The following is a 15,178-nucleotide window of genomic DNA, read 5'->3' on the forward strand; positions in this document are numbered from 1 at the left end:
TTTGCATAATGAAGTCCACTTTCCCTAAACTCCTACCTTTATTTATTGGTACACTTGACTCACCAGAATGCTGAATGTCGAAGACCCATCATTGTCATCAAACCCTTCATCCTTTTCCTCTCTTTTGTAACATTAATAGAGACATAATAAATGAATGGGGAAAAGGAAATAAGGAAGAAGAAAAGGTAGAGATCCATGGTTGTCCCTTCTTGACTCACGAAGGGATGAATCTTCATATTTTTTCCAGTAACTGACATCAATTCCTCCATCACTGAGTGATTTGTTGTGATCTGAGGAAAGACAGTGACTTGTATATTCATGGATGACAGGCTCCGTTTTCTTTCAATCATCTCTTTTACTATGAACACGCAATGGGTCTGTGTGCAGCTGATGCTAGCCCAACTTTTCACTTCCCTGTTCTGCCACTGGCCCGCTTGGAGCCTCCACTCTAGGCATCCCGAGCTGCACACATTTCCCCAAATTTGATATGTGCTTTATCGCCTCCCTGCCTAACCTTGCCCGATGTTTTGCTTGCAATGTCTTTATGGCATTATCTATTCAGCAAACCTCTTCCCTCAAGCTTCGGGGTGAAATGTCCTTTCAATGAGGCATTCTTCCATGGCGTCCTAGGCCAAGAAGCTTGTGCTCATTCACCTGGAAGGACTTTGTGAACACCTGCATGACAGCCTACTTCTCCTCTTCCAAGAATTTAATTCTAGGCCTGGCTTCCTGAGAAGGTGTCTTTTCCACGGAGAAAATTTCTCTTCTATTTATATATATCTTCTATGGCACATAGCAACTTAAGTAAACTTTGTTGTAAGGAAACCGGTGAGTAAATGAAAGAACAAGGCTATTGATTTATATTTTCTTTGATGAAACTTTAAAAGAATTGATTTGAGAGAGAGGAAGGCAGAAGGAGAGAGAGAGAGAGAAACATCGATTGGTTGCCTCCTGTACATGCCCCAACCATGGATGGAACCCTCAACCTAGGTATGTGCCCCAACCAGAATTGATCCTGTGACCTTTTTGGTGCACAGGATGACACTCCAACCAACTGAGCCACATGGACCAGAGCTGATGAAACTTTTGATGCTTCTAATACCATTAATCTGCATTGAACCCTAGTTTGCATTGCACATTTTTGTACTCACTTCTATAATAGCAGCATTAATGGCAGCTTGAACACCCACAAAGCCTTTCTTCCAGGATGTTGTAACTCCACAGTCAATACCTTCCCAATATGTTTCATAACAATGAGCTTTAAGGGAAAAATGTATAACTGTTTTAAGAAATTATTTTCTATCCCACAGTTATAAAGACATTGCCCAATACTGACTTCTGAAAAGTTTAGAGGCATATTTTTTTCTCATTTAATTTTTCATCAGGAATTGTCATTTCACAAGAAATAATTTCATTTTGTTCTTTATGGAAAGACAATTTTCCTCACACTGACTGACCCGCAATGTCTATCATTGCTCTCTCTTCTTCTTCACTGATCTACCTGTCTGTTACTATGGTAGCAGCACAGTCTTAATTACTTGTAACTTCATTCTTTTCTAAAGAGCATCTTGGCTATTCTGTGCCCCTTTTAGAGGTATATTTTAGAATAAATATATCAATTTATATTTAAACATCTGTTATGATTTTGATTGAAATACAATAGGTTCCTGAAGAAATCTGGGCAGAATTCATATCTGCAATAAATAAACTATAAACATGTAATATATGTATACACGCATATATATCTAGACACGAAATTCGTGCACGGGGGAGGGTGTGTTCCTCAGCCTGGCCTGCACCCTCTCCAATTTGGGACCCCTCAAAGGATGTCCTACTGCCAGTTTACAGGGATCGGGCCTAAACCAGCAGTCGGACAGCCCTCTCGCAATCCGGGACTCCTGGCTCCTAACCGCTCACCTGCCTGCCTGCCTGCCTGATTGCCTCTAACCACTCTGCCTTCCGGCCTGCTTGCCTCCAAATGCCCCCCCCCCCCCCCGCCCGCTGGCCTGCTTGCCCCTACCTTCCCTCCCCCTGGCCTGCTCATCTCCAACTGTCCCCCTACTGGCCTGCTCACTCTAAACTGCCCCCCCCGCCCCCGCTGTCCTGATCACCTCCAACTGACCCCCACTGATGGCCTGCTTGCTCCCAACTGGCCCCCCTGCTGGTCTGCTTACCCCCAACAGCCCCGCCCCCCACCAGCCTGATTACAACTGCCCTCCCCTCTTGGCCTCTAACTGACTCTACCTTGGCCCCGCCACCATGGCTTTGTCCAGAAGAACACCTGGAAGGTCTCCTGGAAGGTCTCCCAGTCTAATTAGCATATTACTCTTCTATTAGTATAGATATATTTGTCTGTAAATATGGTTATGATTGCAGATATGAGTAGGACCAGGTAAAATTTTATAGAATAGGCCTTTTATTACAGATGGTTTGCCATGTATGCATTTTTTCTAAAGAAGTAAAAATTACTTTAAAAAATGTTTCAGGAAGACTTTGAGAAATTTACAGTATCTGCTTTTCTTCCAAGAAAGTTGTCACTTTTATGCCAGAGTGAGAATTATTTGTATGCTTTGTATGTCAGCATTGGGTCTCTGTGGCTGGGGGGCACTTAGCTTGACTTGAGAGTAATTATCTTGCTCACTGGCTGGGAGGGAGGGTGTGTGGCAGAGGAGATAAATACTTGGTTCTGGATTATTCATAGATTGCTGACTTTCTGGATTGATTGTGCAAGCCCCTCCTTTTATTGATGTCCACCTTCTGTTGACAGACATCTACCCTGGGAGAGAAATGAGATGAAACTCTCTTTCTTTTCATTGTAAAAAGCATTTGAATTCCTAAGGTGTGATAAGGCCACCCAGCCATCCACAGTCAAGGTACACATTTTCATGGAGGATGTTCCCACTCTTGAATAAATTAAAACAATTTTTTCTTTTAATTTAAACTTTCTTCTATAACTGTTTTCTTGTTATTTCAAAGCTAGTTTTTTTGAAACTGCTTCCAAAGCTTTTCAAGCTGTATATGTCCTTGGAATGAATTTATAAATAAGAATTGAGCCCGGCCGGTGTGACTCAGTGGTTTAGCATAGACCTATGAACCAGGAAGTCACAGTTTGATTCCAGGTCAGGCCACATGCCCGGATTGTGGCCTTGATCCCCAGTACAGGGCGTGTAGGAGGCAGCCGATCAATGATTCTCTCTCAACATTGATGTTTCCATCTCTCTCCCTCTCCCATCCTCTCTGAATCAGTAAGAATATATTTTAGAGAGAGAGAGAGAGAGAGAGAGAGAAGAGTATATATGTTTGTAAATAAGAAAACATGTATTTGATGCTCTTAGAAAGTCTTATTTTTTTTCATTAAAACTTGTGCAGTATAGGGAACTCCATAGATTCTCTTAATTTGAAGGAAGTTAGAGGGAAAGGTACTAATTCAGAGTTCCTTGGGAAAATGTGTCACTTATATATTTTTTATGTTTATTTTTTTTAAATCAAAAACTGAAATATTTTCTATTCAGAAAATATATTTGGATCTAAATATCTTCTTATAATTTTAACCCCAAAATATCAATTTAAATATTTTAAAAATGGTTGGGATGTTTGTTTTTTTTAAATAAGTTAGGTTACTGGAGTTCTACATGTTACTGGATCACCTGGGGTAATTTTCTGATTGGAAAATTAAGAATTATAGTCAGAGGGGAGGACATGAGAATTTTTAAAGAACATATTCAATTTACTTTAGAAGCCGAACCTCTCTTATCATGTGACTTGTTTTGTATGTTTGTTAAACTATATTATCACATAAGCATTGCTGCTATTGGGACAAACAGTGACAGTTGATTCGGGTCATTTGAATGTCCACTGTCTGTTTTATTTTTTTAATTTTTTAAAATATATTTTATTGATGTTTTACAGAGAGGAAGGGAGAGGGATAGAGAGTCAGAAACATCGATGAGAGAGAAACATCGACCAGCTGCCTCCTGCGCACCTCCTACTGGGGATGTGCCTGCAACCAAGGTACATGCCCTTGACCGGAATCGAACCTGGGACCCTTCAGTCCGCAGGCTGATGCTCTATCCATTGAGCCAAACCAGTTTGGTCCACTGTCTGTTTTAATTTGTCTGTTCATTTTGACTGTCATATGCTCAAACTTCAGTGGAAGTCATGAGAACCTATTATTTTTGCCTGTTCCCTCCTTTACTTTGGAAATATTCTTTTTTACCCAGAGGGACCTCAACTTTGATGTAAGGGATTGTTTCCGTTGCCAACTGTTTTCTTCCTGGCCAAGTAAGACAGTTGTGAACTCTTCGTGATGCCTTCCCCAGGGTATTTGCAGATGTGGTTGAGAAAAGTCATTTCATCCCCAACCTTTGCATCTCAGGTGCTGAGGTGCCGGGGGTGCCATGGCGATCACGGGGAAGCAGGCCAGCCAGCACCCCGGCCCCGGGAGGTCCGGGTGTGCCAGCTGGCCTGTGACCGGGCTCTCTCTCCCTCCGATCCACAATGCGATCACTGGCCGCAGGCAGGCCACACCCCCGGCCTGGGGTTGTTGCCTCGCCTGCCACCAGGCTTTCCAATGCTGATCACCTGCTGAGCCGCCTTTGCCCACCCCCCAGCTCTTGCCTGCCGCCTGGGTCTCCGATCATCATTCTTCCATCCTTCCCCTTTCGCCTCCCATGATTGCGCCTATGTATGCAAATTAACCGCCATCTTGGTTGGCAGTTAACTGCCATCTTGGTTGGCAGTTAATTTGCATATGGCCCTGATTAGCCAATGGGAAGTGTATCGGAGGTACGGTTAATTACCCTATTTGTCTTTTATTAGATGAGATATATAAAAAACTACAACATAATACAGTATGTTAATGTACCTCAAAATCACTGTACATTTTTGAAATGTGTTCATTGGCCTGTTGACATCACCATCGCAGATAAAGATATTAAAATTCATGCACTAACATCTAGTCCCACATATGCCTTATGACATAAATTAAATAGAAAGTAGTGGAATTGTATAACTAGAAAGTTACCTGTATGGTCTCTGTGTTCCTTCCTTTTTGAAATTGATTCTTCCTGTGAGAATTTCAAATTATATGAGAATGTATTAGTAAAGATGACTCCTACTGCTCCCAAAGGAAATTTTTCCATTACTTCTTCAATACTTTCTCCATCAGACAGTCCCAAGATGTCTGTCTCTGCCATTATAAGAAAGGAATATTATAATTAACTGGAGGCCTGATGAATGAAATTCATGCAAGAGTAGGCCTTCCTTCCCCCTCTGGCACCAGAGACCTGGGCTTCCCTTGCAGCCCTGGCTTCCTCCAGAAGGTCGTCTGGAAGGATGTCTGGTCTAATTAGCATATTATGCTTTTATTATTATAGATAATTTCTTAGGAGACTAACATCAGGTTTCACATTCAATTGCTTTTATTAAAGTTCTTTATGGAAATAAAATTAAATCAAATATCGATTTGGAGTAAGTCATGCACAAAGTTGGGTACAGGCATTTCTACTTAAAAATATTTTTTTATTGATTTCAGAGAGGAAGGAAGAAGGAGAGAAGATAGAAGCATCAACGATGAGAGAGAATCATTGATTGGCTGTTCCTTCACACCTCGCACTGGGGATCAAACCACAACCCTGTCATGTGCCCTGACTGGGAAGTGAACTGTGACCTCCTGCTTCATAGGTTGATGCTTAACCACTGAGCCATGCTAGCTGGTGGGACAGACATTTCTATAATTTTATCCAGAGAGTGCATAATCAGAAAAATCAGAAAACATATATAAAAATTGTTTTCATATGTTGGAATTATTGAACCAATTTTAATTACATATAATATATCATATCAATTAAACTACTCACAGAAGAATTAGCATTAAGTAATCTATAATTAGCATTACAATAAATCTAAAATTACATATATATATCACAATTAGGTACTGGTTTATATCAGGTAGAAATAACTATGTAACTTCATTTCTCTTTAACAAACCTTACAGTATAGTCAATATGCTGGAAAAAAAGAGTGAAAACTTAAAAAATATGTGAGTGCTTATGTTGATATCACTAAAATAATCCCTATTTTTTGCTAATATTGTGTTCAATGCCATATAGGTGCTTCAGTAAGACTGAAAAAAAATGAGAAGAAATGGAAGAAAAGTTCAGAATTGGGGTGGGTATGTCAAAGATCAAAGTAGAGGGAGCAGGCAGCATGTATTTTGATAGAATTAACATTTTCCCCCTGGGATAATATTTTTCTTTTCTTTTTTTAAAATAGAATTTTTATTTATATATATATTTGATTTTTTACAGAGATGATTAGAAACATCGATGAGAGAGAAACATCGATCAGCTGCCTCCTGCACACCTCCTACTGGGGATGTGCCTGCAACCAAGATACATGCCCTTGACTGGATTCAAACCTGGAACCTTTCAGTCCGCAGGCCGATGCTCTATCCACTGAGCCAAACTGGTGAGGGCTGGGATAATATTTTTCATTAAATATGTTATAATCATGAGTAAGTCTCTTAACCTTTTTAACTCAATTTCCATATTTGTAAAATAAACTTAATATCAATTATTATTAGTACAGAATAGTAAGCATAGTACAGATAAATATAATACAGAAAAATACTGTTAATATTACAGAATAATATCCTATTACTATAGAATAAAGTCTACAACTCTAGCACATAGTAGCATTTCATGAATATTTATTATCATTATTGCAAATGACCTTACTGTAAAATAAAGATAATAACACATTCATTGTGAAGACAAACTCCATGTAAAGATCTAGCACACAATAGTCATTTAATGAATATTTATTATTGCAATTGCCTGTGACTTTTAACAAAGGTGTTGTTGAGAAGCACATGTTCATGACATCAGGACCCCTAGGAGGACACTGTGAAACAGGGTAGGAACTAACCCATCTCAGGGTAGACAGGAAGAGTAGGCCTCAGTTTGTCAGGCAGATCAAGTTAAGATCTTGAATTAAAAGCAGACTCAGTGTTTGCAGGCAAGATGCACAGTGCTGACATTCAGATTCAAGTGGAACTAATGGTGTGATGTTCCATGCGGTGCCATGGGAAAGCTAGGGAGGTCTACACCCACCCTCCTGGCCTGTGTGCAGGGAAGCAAGGACAGGAAAGAAAAGTCTACATAATCTGGGATGTGCAGTCATGAATACAGACTGCAGAGCAGGTGGGCTTCTGGATACCGAGTTCAGATACGGAGTCAGAATCCAAAGACAAAATGCATGGTTACTGGGGCCAGAGTGGATTATGCACAGAGGTTGACAAAAAGAAGAGACATTAATTCTATAACTCCCAGGGACTGGGTGGAGCAAGAGTCACAGGTTGCCTTGACAATAATACCGCTCTTGGTAGGGAATTATGGTGCCTAAAATTAATACTGAGTACCTCCCAAGTCATGTTTTTCTGTTCTTTAAAAAAATTCGAGATTTAGTTCCATAAAAGTCATCCTTTTAAACTGTGCAATTTCATGATTTTCAGGATAGTCACAAAGTTGTGCAAGCAGTAAGCCACTGTCAAATTATAACTCAATTCACATTTATGGGGCAATCACCATAGACTCCCCTTTGAAGTGTGCGTTTCTATTTGTAAAAAAAATCCAAAACTGCTGATTTTAATTGACTGACATCCAGTCTGCCTTCTAGTAAACACCCTGACATTTATCTACGATACTGGTCCTCTTCCATTCACACATCCTGTGGTTTGGATGTGGTTTACAAGGGGACCTGGAAACCCAACCAATGGACAATGACAATACTTTTCTCTCCCTATCCAATGAGATTAGTTCCTGACGGACCAAGATCCAGACTTATCTAAAGAAGACCATTGTTTCATGGGTATATTTTCCAAAATTATTTTGAAATGTTGGGAACGATCTGTTTATGTGGTAGGGCTAACACGGGAGATTCTGAAGACTAACTCTGCGTCTTTTGGGGGGAGCCTACCTGTGAATGAAGGCAGCACACATTGCTATAGACCAGAGAAGTAGACACATATTTCTCCCTCTGCTGTTGACACTCACTTATCCAGCTGTGCTTTGACACTCTTTTTCCTTAAGCGGCACAAAAGATGCCCCTTTTCCTTACCACAGGATGAATTGGAAGTCCCTCATTCTCAACTGGAATATTCATGAAAAATATAATACTGTTAACTCCATTTTAAATATGATGGTGAGACTCAGAGAAGTTGATGACTTGTAAAACGTTCTATAGACATAACACAGAACTACTTTCGTCAAATGCTCTCTGACTCTATGTCATTATCTTGCCTCTGCTCTAGGCTGCTTCTCCTCAAATTTCAGGAAATTGTCGCAGACACGATCTTGACAGTAAGAATGCTCATCTTATTTTTCATTGATAAGTACCTCACCATAAAAGGGAGAACAACTAAAACTCAGAATACTCTTCAACAGAATCTTCAAACATAGGTAATCCTTTTGGTAATGAAAGGTGAGAATAAAATTCCTATAATCAAATTTATTTATTTATTTATTTATTTTTAATATATTTTATTGATTTTTTACAGAGAGGAAGGGAGAGAGATAGAGAGTTAGAAACATCGATGAGAGAGAAACATCGATCAGCTGCCTCCTGCACATCCCCTACTGGGGATGTGCCCGCAACCCCAGGTACATGCCCTTGACCGGAATCGAACCCGGGACCCTTCAGTCCGCAGGCCGACGCTCTATTCACTGAGCCAAACCGGTTTTGGCTCCTATAATCAAATTTAAGAGGAGAAAAGATTGGTTGTTTTCTGGATTTAATAATAAGCAAATGCTAGCAGCCGTGGGCACACTATGGCCTACGGGCCGGACCCGGCCCGTTTGAAATGAATAACACTAAAAAAAAAAAGACGGTACCCTTTTATGTAATGATGTTTACTTTGAATTTATATTAGTTCACACAAACACTCCATCCATGCTTTTGTTCCGGCCCTCCGGTCCAGTTTAAGAACCCATTGTGGCCCTCGAGTCAAAAAGTTTGCCCACCCCTGTTAGAGCAATAGTCTCATTCCAGTAACAAAGCTTCCACAGCTACAAGTCAACAAATTGCTAAACACTCCTCCTTTTCAACATCTACCCATTTGTGTATTCCATGTTTCCCCAAACCCTACACAACATCAGTCGATTTCTTTTTTTGAAAGACTGCACACTGCAAGTGGTAATCCCTTGCTTGGCAAGAAATACATTCATAGTTTTGACTTAGATATGGCCTCTTATGCTCTGGAAAGGGAAAATACATTCACATCTCTCATTACCTAGAAATGGTGACAACTGATATGGTGATGAACGGAAATACAAATTAAATGCACACACCTGCAGTCAAATTGAACCAACTATTGACATTAGAAATTCCTCTTAGATTTCTAGAAAACTCACCATTTACCAAGGAGGCCAAGGCAACTTTTTTCATTATCTGTTGGGTTATATTGGTGAGAGGTGTGTATACAATCGTAAGTGTAGTAGACAGTTTAAATGAATCTACCCGTCCCAGGTCCATGGTAGGCAGTGAAGAGAAATCAGTGACTTCATGAGTAGTAGGATATAGGTACAAAGAAAGCAGTAGGAGCAATGAGCTCAACCATTCCTACACAATGCAAGAGAAAAAAAACAAAGAAAATGATGATTTCAAATAAGTCACCCACAATCATTGGGTCATACAGTTTGTCTCGTTCACTTTTCTCATTTCAATATAGCACACATTCTGAACCATTTACAACAGGGACAGTACAAATTTCAGCAGTCTGGGTAATATCAATGAACTATTACTAGGAGTTTATTTGTTCTGTTTATTTGTTTTTTGTTAATCCTCACCCAAGGACATTTTTCCCTTGATTTTTAGGGAGAGTGGAAGAGAGAGGGAAAGACAGAGAGAAACATCCATGTGAGAGAAACACATCAATTGGTTGTCTCCTGCCCAAGCCCTAACCAGGGCCCAGGCTTGGGAGGAGCCTGTAACCAAGGACTGTGCCCTTGACCAGAATCAAACCCAGAACCCTTTTGTCTGCAGGTGAGCACTCTACCCACTGAGCCAAACCAGCTAGAGCAGCGGTTCTCAACCTGTGGGTCGCGACCCCTTTGGGGGTTGAACGACCCTTTCACAGGGGTTGCCTAAGACCATCGGAAAACACATATATAATTACATATTGTTTTTGTGATGAATCACTATGCTTTAATTATGTTCAATTTGTAACAAAGAAAATACATCCTGCATATCAGATATTTACATTACAATTCATAACAGTAGAAAAATTATAGTTATGAAGTAGCAACGAAAATAATTTTATGGTTGGGGGTCACCACAACATGAGGAACTGTATTAAAGGGTTGCACCATTAGGAAGGTTGAGAACCACTGAGCTAGAGCTTACTAGGAGTTTAAGTGTTTTGATCCACAGCGCCAGTGGAAAAAATTTCACAATAGATATACAGTAAAATCCCTCCTTAGTGAAAAGTGCTACTTAGCTAAGACTATCTGATTTTCTTTTTTTAAATATCAAAGTTTAACCGGGATTTTTTGTTATATGGTATAGTTACAAGTTCTAATACTAATTTTCTTCTTGGCACTAATCACATTTCTAAATTACCCACTATTTTTGAAGAGAATGATTTACTTTTTTTTTTTTTTTAGAGAAAGGTTCAAAAGAGAAAAGTGCCAGTTGCTATTTCTGTGGGTTGATTTGTTTACCACATCTCCAGAATACCAGTATCCTAACCCAAGGATCTATGCGTGGGAACACTGGTAAAAACTGTGACCATTGCTCAGCTGTTGTTGCTCAGTGGTTGAGCATCGGGCCATGAACTAGGAGTTCACAGGTTCGATTCCCAGTCAGCACACATGCCTGGGTTGTGGGCTTGATCCTCTGTCAGGGGCGTGAAGGAGGCAGCCAATCAATGATTCACTCTCATCATTGATGTTTCTATCTTTCTCTCCCTTCCCCTTCCTCTCTGAAATTAATTAAAAAAATATACATTTTTAAAAAAAGTGTGACCATTGACTTTTAAAAATTGATTGGGTTCTCTGCTGCTGACCAACTTCAGTGCCTTCAGACCTCAAATGATGAGTCTGTTATCAAAATATCTTGAGAAAGATTTCTTCTATTGTATAAAGGTGTTGTTTTGTTTTGTTTTATGGAGGGGAAATAAACAGTTACCTCCCAAGGAATGGACATTTTTCAATCATAAATAAAGAAGAGAAACAGATATTGAATCATACCATTAAGGACTCCCTTTTCATTCTCCATTTTTTAAGCAAATTCTTGCATAATAAGGCCCCAGTTTGTTGACACACACTTCTCTCTCTCTTATTCATGTTGCCCTGTTTCATAAGAAAAGAAAAGGGAAGAAGGTAAAGCATATATGATAGTCTTAATGGGAAAAAAAATCCTGCAAACACACAAACGAGCAGCTTGAGAACTCCAGTGTTCTGAATCTGAGTGCCTAGTACCTGAGTGTTCCAAAGTTAGCATTTTATTACTGGACCTGCTCCCCTCTGCCCCCATCTTTCTCATGAATAAGTTCTTGTTTTGGAGGATTTTTCTTTCATTGTGCTTTATACTCATGTTAAAACTGGTTTTCCTTTGCTTCTAGTTTTGCCCACATTCTTACCTTCTGTTATATTTTATCAAGTTTTCTTTCTCCCTTCCATGTTTTACCTCTTATTCTAAAGATATAATTAAAAAAACTACTCTTTAAAAAAAATCTTTCGAAACTTAAAAGAATTATTTATTTAATTTCGTTGTTGTTTATTTAGGATGGTTATTTTGTATTTTAGTTGTAATTCCAGTTTGGTCCTGGGAGCATGTCAGTGTAGTATCCACTTACTCTGCCACCATTTTGGAATCTGTCTGTTGTTGTTCATCCTCACCCAAGGATAGTTTTTCCACTGATTTTTAGAGAGAGTGGAAGGGAGAGGGAGAGACAGAGAAAGGGAAACATTGATATGAGAGAGACACATGGATTGGTTGCCTCCCACACTTGCCTTGACTGGGGCTGGGGATTCAGGGAATTCAGTCTGCAACTGAGGTACATGTCCTTGACCAGAATTGAACCCGTGACCCTTCAGTCTGTGGGCTGACACTCTAACTACTGAGCAAAACCACCAGGGCATAATGGTTACTCTTAAATTTTGGCCTTTCCAAGGGAATGATCTTTTCTTTTTCATGAAAACCTATCCCTTCATAAAAGAAAGACTTTCTAGGTACTTAACCTCTGCTGGAACCTAACCCGAAACATTCTGGTTATTATAAAATTTGGCTCAATCTCTAATTTAAAGTATATATAAGTTAGATTTATTTTTCCTGGGTACTTATTAGATTTGCTGATAGACTGTATAGGTTCCTATGGGGAGGCTGTCATGCATTTGAGCTTGGGCTCCAGATGAGGTAGAAATTCGACCTGACTGGGCTCAGACAGGTGTTAGCTGGGTGCAAAACCTAGAACCCTCTGACTTGTGTGGAGGCCAGCTTATTGTGAAAACATTCCAGGGACTCTGCCCAAAATTGTCTGCAGAGATCAGCGTTATGCTTCTGTAGATATTGCACCAGGAATACACAGTAGACCACAGCCCTCCACCAGGTAAAAGTAGCAAGTCACAGATTTAGCATATGCAACCTTGAGCACAGGAGAGAGAGGAGAGAGAGTGTTGGAGTTGTGGTGAGGATTAGGTAGGGGAATTTATACATAGTTTTTGTTTTTTTTTTTCCAGCAAGCGCCCAGAATACCTCCCAGAAGGAGGTGCCTCAATGCCTAACAACAGTGCCACATCTTCCCATTGCCTCATAACCAATATCACACAACACGACCTGCTGAGCCTGCCCTGAACACCATGGGACGGGAATGCTCGCAAAGCTCACTGCAGGAGCAAACTGTGCATCTGAGCTGATCTCTAGGAAGTAAGGGGATTCTGGGACGATCCCTAGTTTTCTGGGAGGCATGCCCAGTGACTCGAAGGCTAGGTCAGGACTTTTGAGCACAGAGCAGCATCTCCACCCTGAATGTGGCTTTTAAGTCCTGAACCTGGAGCAAGCATTCTGCTCCCTCTATGTGTACACAACATTGGCCAGGGATAGAAAGCAGGCCGTTGTCATGGACTCCTCCACCGTGATAACTAGTGGGTGAGTGTGCCCCTGCCTGAAGCTCTCATTCCATTCGTGGAAGAAGATGCCAACAGGGCTGTGCTATTTCCTAGAGATGAAGCTCGAGAAATGGGTCTGGAAGCTGGTTCCAACATCAGGCTTATTAGCCAAGACAGCCTCCGAGGGCATTGCCAGAGGAAGAACCTACACGTGGATGTTTCATGAGGCTGAGAGGCAAGACTAGGGAGGAGAGGACTGAGTGAAGACGCTGGAGAGCCCATGGAGAGGCAGGTGGAGGGAGGAAGAGATTCTTGGAAAAAAGCATTAGGTGCGGGTGTCCAGTGAGAGGGGCTCACTGGATCCCCATAGATGGTTCTAGTGCAGAGAATTCAGAATCCCCATAGATGGTTCTAGTGCAGAGAATTCAGAGTAACCACTTAAAAAAAATCCTCACCCCCCTCTGATGTGAGAGAGACACATCAACTGGTTGCCTCCCATACTCTCCCCCACTCCAACCCACCCCCCGACTAGGGGTGAGGATTGAATTTGCAACCCAGGTATGAGCCCTTGACCTGTGACCCTTTGGTCTGCAGGTCGATGCTCTAATCACTGAGCAAAACCATCCAGGGCCAGAATAACCACTTTTAAAGCGACTGTGCAGGGCTGTGCAGGTGGATAAACTGGCCAAGAGGGTGATCTCCTCTCAGTGGAATCAGCCACAGCCCAATGTAGCATGAAAATGTCAGCGTGGCTCCAACCCCTTAGCCTTTCCATTGTAAGTTAGCATCGCCTACTGTATTTTTCCTGAACTTACGTATGTTCTGTAGTTAATCCAAAGACTAACAACCTTTTTATACAAGCAGTAGGCAGTTTCAAAGGGTACCAACTCTGATCCTCCCCCTGTCCTATGGTTGTTGCATTCAGAACAAAATGTTTACACTGCAGGCGTGTGAAAGCTCTGTGTCCTGCAAAGCAAACGAGTGTTGGGATGAGGAAAAGCTGCACATTTCACATTTGGACCCAATACGTGGTGTGCACAGAGCAGAAAACCCTGGAAGGCAGCTTTCATTTCTAAAATTCTTAGAGCCCAAGCGTGAGAGGAAGGAACAATAGACATGCAAGGGTGCGAAAGGCAGGTTCACAGTCTATCGTGTGGAAAATGAGACAGTAATTAGCAAATAATTATAACACAAGAAGAAATGAGGTGCTTTGTGTTCTCACAACTGTCAACCTGCGTTTGCCCACCCCTGTGTTTCTGTAAATGTTTTTCATAAACAGACTCGAAGACAGAAAAACAGTTTATCGCAATACCCCCAAGTTATTGTACAATAAAAGTAAAGACCTTCAAAGGCAATTCAGGTTTACAAATGAATTCTCAGTATTCTTAGTTCTCCGCAATCTCTGAACCGATTTCAGCTTATTCCTACCTTCAGTTTCTGGCTTAAAACCACATAACAGTTGCAAAACTTTTAAAAAAACGTATGTTATAACTCAATGCTCTCATCTTTACAATTTTAAATACCAGATGTCCAAACACATCCAAATAGTCCATTCATTTTCAAAATAGTTTCTCTACAGAGAGTTGGCTTTCAATTCCTAAAGACTTATTCATAATTTTGTGATAGAAAAACACACACACACACTCTCAAAAAAACCAGAAAAAAGACAATGAACTCACCTTTGAAACGTGAAGCACATAATCTAGGAACACATTTTACCCAGTGCTGTCCTTTTATAGAAGGAAGCAAGTCACATTCTTCCCTGAACTTGGCCACATCTATAGATTTTGCTTTAACTGTTTGGCTTCGGTGGAAAGTTCCTGGGGAGACTATTTTCAGAAGAAGTTATGATCTCAGTTCTGTTGGCCTGACAGAAATCACACTCACGTGACTGCCCTTGAACTATTTCTCTCTCTCTCTCCCCCTCTCTCTCTTTTTGTAAAATTGAATAATTATATGTTATCTTCATTCTCAGTGTTTCAGTTAACAGAAGCATGAGAGTTTCAGAATAAACTTATTTTTTACCAAGTAGCAGAACCAAGAAAAAGTTAAAAACTTTAAAAAAAGTTTTA

At 40.6% G+C, this 15,178-nt stretch overlaps 1 protein-coding gene across 2 annotated transcripts in view; it reads right to left on the bottom strand.

Annotated features, from left to right (window-relative positions):
- LOC138993982 (ABC-type organic anion transporter ABCA8-like) overlaps window positions 1-14,956 on the bottom strand; it is a 52,758-nt gene extending 37,802 nt beyond the window's left edge. Inside the window, exons 1-6 of one of the 2 annotated variants that reach the window (XM_070393537.1) lie at window positions 14,786-14,956; window positions 11,247-11,348; window positions 9,411-9,618; window positions 5,024-5,188; window positions 1,152-1,258; window positions 64-290 (exon numbers count right to left, since the gene is read on the bottom strand). In XM_070393537.1, the coding sequence (XP_070249638.1) occupies window positions 64-290; window positions 1,152-1,258; window positions 5,024-5,188; window positions 9,411-9,618; window positions 11,247-11,342 (803 nt within the window). In that variant the 5' untranslated portion in view covers window positions 11,343-11,348; window positions 14,786-14,956. Of the gene's footprint in view, window positions 1-63; window positions 291-1,151; window positions 1,259-5,023; window positions 5,189-9,410; window positions 9,619-11,246; window positions 11,349-14,785 lie in introns of those variants that run through there. The other variant, XM_070393538.1, reaches the window with a different exon arrangement.
- Window positions 14,957-15,178: the final 222 nt, after the last annotated feature.

The sequence above is a fragment of the Myotis yumanensis genome, unplaced genomic scaffold, assembly GCF_028538775.1.
Source record: "Myotis yumanensis isolate MYYU_CA2020_CCGP unplaced genomic scaffold, mMyoYum1.0.hap1 SCAF_16, whole genome shotgun sequence".
Classification (NCBI taxonomy): Eukaryota; Metazoa; Chordata; class Mammalia; order Chiroptera; family Vespertilionidae; genus Myotis; species Myotis yumanensis.